This window comes from Antrostomus carolinensis, unplaced genomic scaffold, assembly GCF_000700745.2.
Source record: "Antrostomus carolinensis isolate BGI_N321 unplaced genomic scaffold, ASM70074v2 scaffold6035, whole genome shotgun sequence".
NCBI lineage: Eukaryota > Metazoa > Chordata > Aves > Caprimulgiformes > Caprimulgidae > Antrostomus > Antrostomus carolinensis.
In genome coordinates, this window is record NW_010315591.1 from 1 (window position 1) to 7,613 (window position 7,613).

General features: G+C 36.4%; 1 protein-coding gene across 1 annotated transcript; it reads left to right on the forward strand.

The window, feature by feature from the left end:
* Positions 1-52: 52 nt before the first annotated feature.
* MARCHF5 (membrane associated ring-CH-type finger 5) lies at positions 53-5,754 on the forward strand. Its single transcript, XM_010167993.2, has 4 exons — positions 53-181; positions 3,361-3,544; positions 3,955-4,121; positions 5,366-5,754. The coding sequence occupies exons 1-4, from the start codon at positions 125-127 to the stop codon at positions 5,480-5,482; spliced, it is 525 nt and encodes a 174-aa protein (XP_010166295.2). The 5' UTR covers positions 53-124; the 3' UTR covers positions 5,483-5,754.
* Positions 5,755-7,613: the final 1,859 nt, after the last annotated feature.

Genomic DNA, 7,613 nt, shown 5'->3' on the forward strand with positions numbered 1-7,613 from the left:
ATATATTTTATATATATATATCTTGAAACCTTACTTTTCCTTTATCATAGGTCCAGTTGTTTACGTTTTGGATCTTGCAGATCGACTGATCTCAAAGGCATGTCCATTTGCTGCAGCTGGAATAATGGTGGGCTCTATATACTGGACAGCTGTTACATATGGAGCTGTGACGGTGATGCAGGTACACATGTATTCCCTCTTCTTACCAGGCTTAAAAGCAAGTCGTGTAAATAAAAAGTCAGTTAATTAAGACTCCTCTTTCCTTGACTTAAAACATGCTTTAGTTTTCAGCACTTTCTGTGTCGATAACAACTTGAGTTCAAGACAAGTGGATAGAAAGCTGTTCACTTTTAACTGATCATGCTGTATAAAGCCAGTGTTCAAATGTGGTTCAGTCTGCAAGTGAGAAAAATCAGTACTACTGCAGCTGGCTGCCCTTTGTGTGGCAGGCTGGGGAACCCACTTCTGTTCCTACAGAAAAGGAACTGTTGCCACCTAACTACTAATAGTGGGTAGTCTAATTCTTCAGAAAAGACATGAGACTAATCTCTTTGTACCTGTAGAAGAATTTTGCTGGTAACATTCAAAGGGTTGAGACATGGTGAATTTTTCAGTCCTACCACTTTTTTATTGTATAAAGGAAAGTGCGTGCTCTGAATGATGCAATTCATTCATAAACAACAAATGCAAAACACCGCAAATTAATAGTATGTTATTTTAATGACTTCAGACTGTATGGTTAGTTGAAAGGGAAAAACATACTTATTTTTCCTACTTCTGTTCTTGTGAACTTGCTATTTAAATGTAATGTTGATGGGTGGTAGGCCATCAACTATGGAAAGATTTGTTCACGGCTGTCCCTCCTTCAGCTACAAGACAAGAGTTTTCGAAGATTGTAAAACTATAAGGTTCTTTGTTACCATTTTAGTTGTCGATTCCTGTTTCAAGCCCACCCTGTGTTTTGCCTGAAAGCATCAGTATTTCCGATGCTAATTCAGTTGTAGATAGAATTAACAAATCTGTACGCCAATAAGTATTCCTCTACACAGTTCTAAATTTAAATATACAACCTTACATCGCTGTAAGTCATATCACACTACTTTTTCTTGAATTGTGTGGTACTGCCCTGCAGTTTTACAGGTGACTCCATGTCAGGATTGTGTGCTATTTTGGTTCTGCTATGTGATCTCATAGCAGAAATGTGTATGACGACCACTTGAAGGGGAGCCCAGATGAGTTGATGCAGTCTCCCTTGTACCAGTGTGCCCAGGGTCAGGCAGCTGCATAAGTGAATGTATAATGGCTTTCAAGATCTCCAGTCCAGTGGATGAGTCTCTGTATTACCGAATGGTACACTTAGGAATTTCCTCATCTGATACTTTGTTCTTGTTGTGGCCCTTACAGGAGCACTGTAACCATCTGTAATACCACAACCAGACTTCATGAAATGTACCAGTCTTTATCTCCTTGCTCACTACTGCACTGAGCCTTTTTCTGTAGGAACTTATCTGACCTTTTTAGCTTTTTTAGAACTACATAGCCAAATGGAATGATAAATGCTCCTTCCACAGTTTTGCTTTTAAAATGAGGATTTGTCTAAACATTAGTTCAAACAGCTGGTCAAATCCTAGGTATGAAGAATTAGCTATTTTCCTCTGATTTAATGTTTTTTGAACATATGGATGGCATGCTGGGTAAGAGAATAATTTATTTTTGCTTATAATAGAGGAGATTAAACTGGGAGTGGAGGGAAACTGTTCTGCCCCTTTTGCCACCCCAGATTTGCTAGGTTTAATACAACTTGTTTCCCGACGCATTTCAAACTCCTTTCCCTCAGTTGAAGCAACAGAGAGATGCACAAAAGCTATTTTTAAAGGTTAAGCTTCAGATGGAGAAAAACAAATACAGAATTGACGTTGTGACTCTAGTGGTAGCTACTCAGTTACAAATCATACAGAGTTACTGAAAACAGAGAGAAACAGTAGTCTAAAGCAGAAAAGACAAAATACTGAGGTTTTTTTGATGGACTGTAAGGAGAAAAAGGATAGCATCAGACATTACAATTTGGGTGGAAGAAGTGAAGAAGCTGGAAGACAAATGGTGAATATTTTTTTTGTGACAATATTGTTTATGCCTGTTTTTAGAGGCTGTGGTATATAATATAACTTCTTGCTCTAGAAGAGGAAAATGGAATGGTTTTCAGAGAAAGGCTAAAAAGTACAGTTGGAAGGTGCTGTGGTACGTTAGTCCAGCTTCTTCCCTGTGTCCCACCTATACCAGAAGTACTGCTCTTTTTCAATTTTGCTGTTGTTGCGTGTTCTTGCCACCTAATTCTAAGTTCTGTGCAAGCGAAGACTTGACAGCTTTTCGTATTTGTGGAGAAAACAAATCCAGTGCATGACAAATGTAGTAATTATTATTTTAGTGGTTTTAGTCTTCCTGGATTCGTATGGGAAAAGTCATGAAAGAGCTTTTTTGCCCCCCTTTTTTTTTTTTTTTTTAGAAGCACCTCAAGGCCTTTGTCAGCATTTAGTAATTCTTAAATTGATACAACTCTAGAGGATGTCTACCACTTTAATTTCTTTTTTGTCCTCAGCCCTATTAGAGTTATTTATTTAAATTTAAAAGTATGTACTTTTTAGGAAAATATAATGCACTGTTCTGTTACAGTTTTAATACGTGTATTTATAAACTGCAAAGTCTGGTTCCTTTTTATATGTCAGTAGAAAGGTTTAGACACATCAGTAATGACTGTGCTTTAAAATCACAGCACTAACCACATTTCAAAATCAGGTACAAGTGAAGATGTGCTGCTATTTCCACTACAGTTGAAAATAGTGCATTGTCTAGAGAAGCAATACTTTTCAATACCGTGATCTCTGTTGCATAAGGTATTTCTAAATAACAGACACTTTTTATTAAAATATCCTGAGATACTTCCTATCAATTTATCCTTTAAAGAGTAGTATCTAATCAGTTTCTGAATGTAGAATTAATAATTCTAAAATTGTAAATTCTTCTATGCCTTTTGGAAAGTGTGCTATTTTGATATTTCAGATGTTTAAGCTTTTACTCATACAGAAGCACGTGAAACATTTTGTGAGATGGTAAGGAACTGTGTTACAGCTCTCTGCCAAATTAATGACTTGCAAACTAAGGCTGGTAGCTTGTCTGCATTACACTTGATAAGCAACTAAGGATGAAAAGGGAAAACTGAGTACATTAGGTAAAACAGCATTTTTAAAATTCTTTAACTTAAAATGTGTGGGCAGCCCCAAACAAACTAGACTTTTAAAAAGTTATATTCTTTGTTCAGTTATGATCTTTGTTATGTTTGTCAACTATATACATATTTACTAGGTTGTGGGTCACAAAGAAGGTCTCGATGTCATGGAGAGAGCTGATCCTTTATTTCTCTTGATCGGACTTCCCACTATCCCAGTCATGCTAATACTGGGCAAGATGATTCGTTGGGAGGACTATGTGCTCAGACTGTGGCGCAAATACTCTAATAAACTACAAATTTTGAACAGCATATTTCCAGGTAATGTGATTAAATTTAAAAGGAAATACCCACCTTGGATTTGTACCTTTAGGAGATGGGGATAGGCAAGTAGTTTTTGCCATTCCTAAGTAAAGGTGATAACATCTTCCCTCTGTTTTATGTTCAGTTTGTTTAGATTGTTTTTGTAGTGAGAAAAGTGGGGCAAGAGAAGCAGGAGCATGGTTTCAGTTAAGGCCTTAGTAACAAAATGAGCTGCTGAAAATCATGGGTGTTATCTGAAAGTAAAAATGAACACAGTCATATAATGGAAACAGAATATTCACTGAGAAGGGGGATAGTTCTCAAAGTAATTGGGCTACAGATTTGTAATGGAGTGGGGAGTGGGCACTAAAGTGCTTTCTATGTTCTGCTCGAGGTAGTGGCTATGTAATCTTTTCTTCCCCCTTTAGGCATTGGATGTCCTGTTCCTCGTATTCCAGCAGAAGCAAACCCTTTGGCAGATCACGTTTCTGCTACACGTATTCTATGTGGCGCTCTAGTTTTCCCTACTATTGCCACGATAGTTGGCAAGCTGATGTTCAGCAGTGTTAACTCAAATTTACAAAGGACAATCTTGGTAAGATACAGTGTTGTTTGTTTCATAAATGCTTATAATATGGGAATATGAAGCGTTGTGTTGTGGGGGTGGAAGGAAAAGTAAAAAAAAGGACATAAATTGATCTAGAACTTGAGTGGCGTTTGATTAAGGGAAGGGTGATTTTGGGTTTTTTTTATGGTTGCCTATCTTGGCAGTGGACAATCTTCACATGTGTGAGAGACTTTGTCCTTATGACTGAAACCAATCTCAGTTCTAGACAAGGCTGAAACTTGTATCTGGTACTGTACTACGCAGATCTTAGCAGTAATCAAGGGTGCTAATGAAGATGAAGCAGCATCTTCCAAGAACAATGTCTGCAAGGCAAGACTGGGGTTTATCTTATCAACATTTTCATTTTAGCTTCTGTTTACTAATTCTTAGAGAGAATCCCTTTGTTACTCATTTTACTAAGGAGAGAAAAATAAGCTCTCCATAGAAGTTGAATGGAGGGAGGAAGGACAAGGAGAGGAGAAAATCTCATCCTTTGTGAATAAACTCTGTGGCTGGCAGCCTTTCAAGGGGAAGCACACTGAGTTTGATAAGGTGGTATCCCGGGTCACCTGACTGTCACTGCAGCCCCTGTTTTCAGTTCCAACATATTTATGTACCCCTCTCCTCCATATGGAAGAAACAGTGATATTAAAACCATTCATGCAGATGAAGGGCTTATTAGTATCTTTTCCTATTTTGAAGATTTGAGATTAAACATATTGTAAAACTTTCTGGGAAAAAACGTTAGTTTGTTTGGGTTTTTTGTTGGTTTTTTGTTGTTGTTGTTTTTTTAATTATTTCACTCCACATTTTTGGCAAGTGGCCTTTTTCACAGCCTGATACAGAATTGTAATTAGTATTACTCCTAGTCCCATGTATAGTATAATAGTCAGAGAAGGGAGGAAAGCAGATAAATATCTGCATTTTCTTTTGTTATTTAAATACAATGTATTTTGATTTTTTTCTAGAATATTTCTCAGACTTCCAAGGAAATAAAAGCTTTCAAAAGGTTTTATAGATCCAGTATGTAATCCCTTTAAGTAACGTTAGCCTCTGTAATTGTGACAGAAAACTGAGCTACTCATTGGGAATTGTCCTAATTAGCTAAATTTCAAAAGAAGATGCTATATGAATGGAAAATAAATCTTCTTTGACCAGAAATATTTAAAAAGAACATTTGCAATGACATGACACTGAACTGTGCGGGCTTTCAAAATATCTTTTTATTTCAGGGTGGAATTGCTTTTGTTGCTATAAAAGGAGCTTTTAAGGTGTACTTCAAACAGCAGCAATATTTGCGCCAAGCTCACCGCAAAATTTTAAATTATCCTGAGCAAGAAGGAGCGTAAGGCTGTGATCTTCAGATGTCGTTCAGTCTCACCTAACAGGTTTCCATGTTGTATTGGTTCCATCATTATTGCACAGTAGTGGAGAATTGTGATAAGTTGCTGCTCCTATTTTTGTTTTTCTTTAAATATAATAAAGCACTGTCTTGTGGCAGGGTAGATCCTTTCAGCAACCACTGAACCTAAGAATGTGACTTGGCTTTCATTATTTTTTGGGTATTTCTGTTGGGCAACAGGCTTCTGAATTATTTTCTTTGAGCCAATATGCTGAATGGAAAAAAAAAAAAAAAAGCATCAACTACAGGACAAGAACATTTTAAATCGTGTAGTTAATATAGGCTATGTCCAAACACCCTTTCTATACATGTTTTCATACCCATGCTCTCATCCAGTTCAGCATTTCTCACAATGAAGGGAAATTTTTTTAGAAAAGAAATGTGAGTCATTACCAAGGAGAAGTAGTTGTGGGACATCCTTGGTTTCCACTGGTATCCAACAGGGAGTGTAAAATAGTCAAATGACTGGTCAGAGAAAGCAGAAGGTAAATCACTTTCTGCAGGACTCGTGTGTCAGCTTTAGCCACCTAAGTGCTAGGTGCTGAAATGGGCATGGCTTCCAGGTGACTGTTTTATTACTGGTAATTTTTACTGTCCTGTTGTATCTTCTGCAGTGCCTGGTGTTACTTTCTCATGGCTCTCTTGCTGTTTTGTAACTGGTGGTGGATAGCGATTCTTTTCCTCCACAGTAAAATAATTACATGGGGGGAAATAAATTTCAGTTGCTTATTTTGTAGTGAAGTATCAGAGCACTTGTTTAGTTTTTGTGTTCCTTTTGATTATGTAAATATCCATACAAGTACAAAGAGCAGTAGAAGTGAGAGGAAACAACTGTGGACACTAAAGCTACATTTTAAACTGACAGATTAGAGCACCCTCCTAAACTTCCAGACCTCGGTGCGTAACTCAGCTCTGTACCAGGACTGGGCTCTTTCCTGCCCCTACCAGCTCCAGCAGAAGGAAGGATTCTAGAGAAGGACCTGCTGGATACCTGGGGTACCTAATCTGAGCATGGCGGGTACCGGCAGGCTAGACACTCTTCAGACAATGTGGCTCCATTCTGTAGAGGACTAAAGGATAAATCTTAAATGTGTAATAGACTAAGTTTATTTATACAGTAAGCTTTACTGTTACAATATGTTCAAAGTAGCCAGATGAGGGAGACATTAGCACTTCAGTTATTTCATGTATTTATACACTTAATTTCAACAGAAATTAACTGTTTTGTGAAGTTAAATTCTGACAAACATAATATGGCCGTTTAATATTCATACCAGACCTAAACTAGATTTAGTACTTGAAGTTTTTTCTTAATTTGTTTTTCTCATAGTTTGGTGGTTTTTCTTTTCTTTTCTTTTTTTTTTTTTTTTTTTTTTTCCCCTTGTTCATGTTAGTAGGTCAAATGCATGGAGAAAGGTTTTAAAAAAAAATCTTCTAGTAGAAGTATTCATAAGTAAATACTTCTTTTCACCAGAAATGAAGTAAATGCAGGATGGACTTCATATTTGACTGCAATAATGTATGTTAGAGAAATTAAAAATATGGTACCTTTTCTATAGTAAGTTTATCTTAATTCCTGAGATGTAATATTTTAGAACTGTACAAAAGTGTATATAATGGCCAACTAGTATTCAAAAACTATACAGGTATTGAAAATTATATATTCAATCAATATCAAATGCTTTTGAGGGTTCTTGCTGTAACTGAAGAATTACTATAATCTTGTAAGTCTGCTGATTATATTTGTCTTAGTGGGCTCACTTTTATATAAAACTCTAAATATAGAGTAGCAAACTCTGAAAGTTGCTGCTTTCTGTAAGATAGTCTTGAAACGATATAATACTTATTTCTTACAGATTTCTTCATTTCGAGAAAATAGCTTTTCAGTGATCTTCACTGTATATATTTGCAACCAATTTATTACTGTTTTTTAAAGTGTCATGAAGAGTTGAATTATGCAAATTAGTGGATTTGAAACTTGTTCCATGGGAAAGCTCCTGTCTCCTCTGGAAGTTAAAGCTATTGTAAAAATACAATTATAAAAATACTGTATGGATTGTAAAATGATTTCACCTGAG

Excerpts from the sequence above, each read along its gene's own strand:
- MARCHF5 (XM_010167993.2), top strand. The coding sequence starts at position 125 with ATGGTGGGCTCTATATACTGGACAGCTGTTACATATGGAGCTGTGACG. Across the intron at positions 182-3,360 it reads GAGCTGTGACGGTGATGCAG|GTTGTGGGTCACAAAGAAGG; the intron begins GTACACATGTAT and ends CATATTTACTAG. Across the intron at positions 4,122-5,365 it reads ATTTACAAAGGACAATCTTG|GGTGGAATTGCTTTTGTTGC; the intron begins GTAAGATACAGT and ends TTTTTATTTCAG.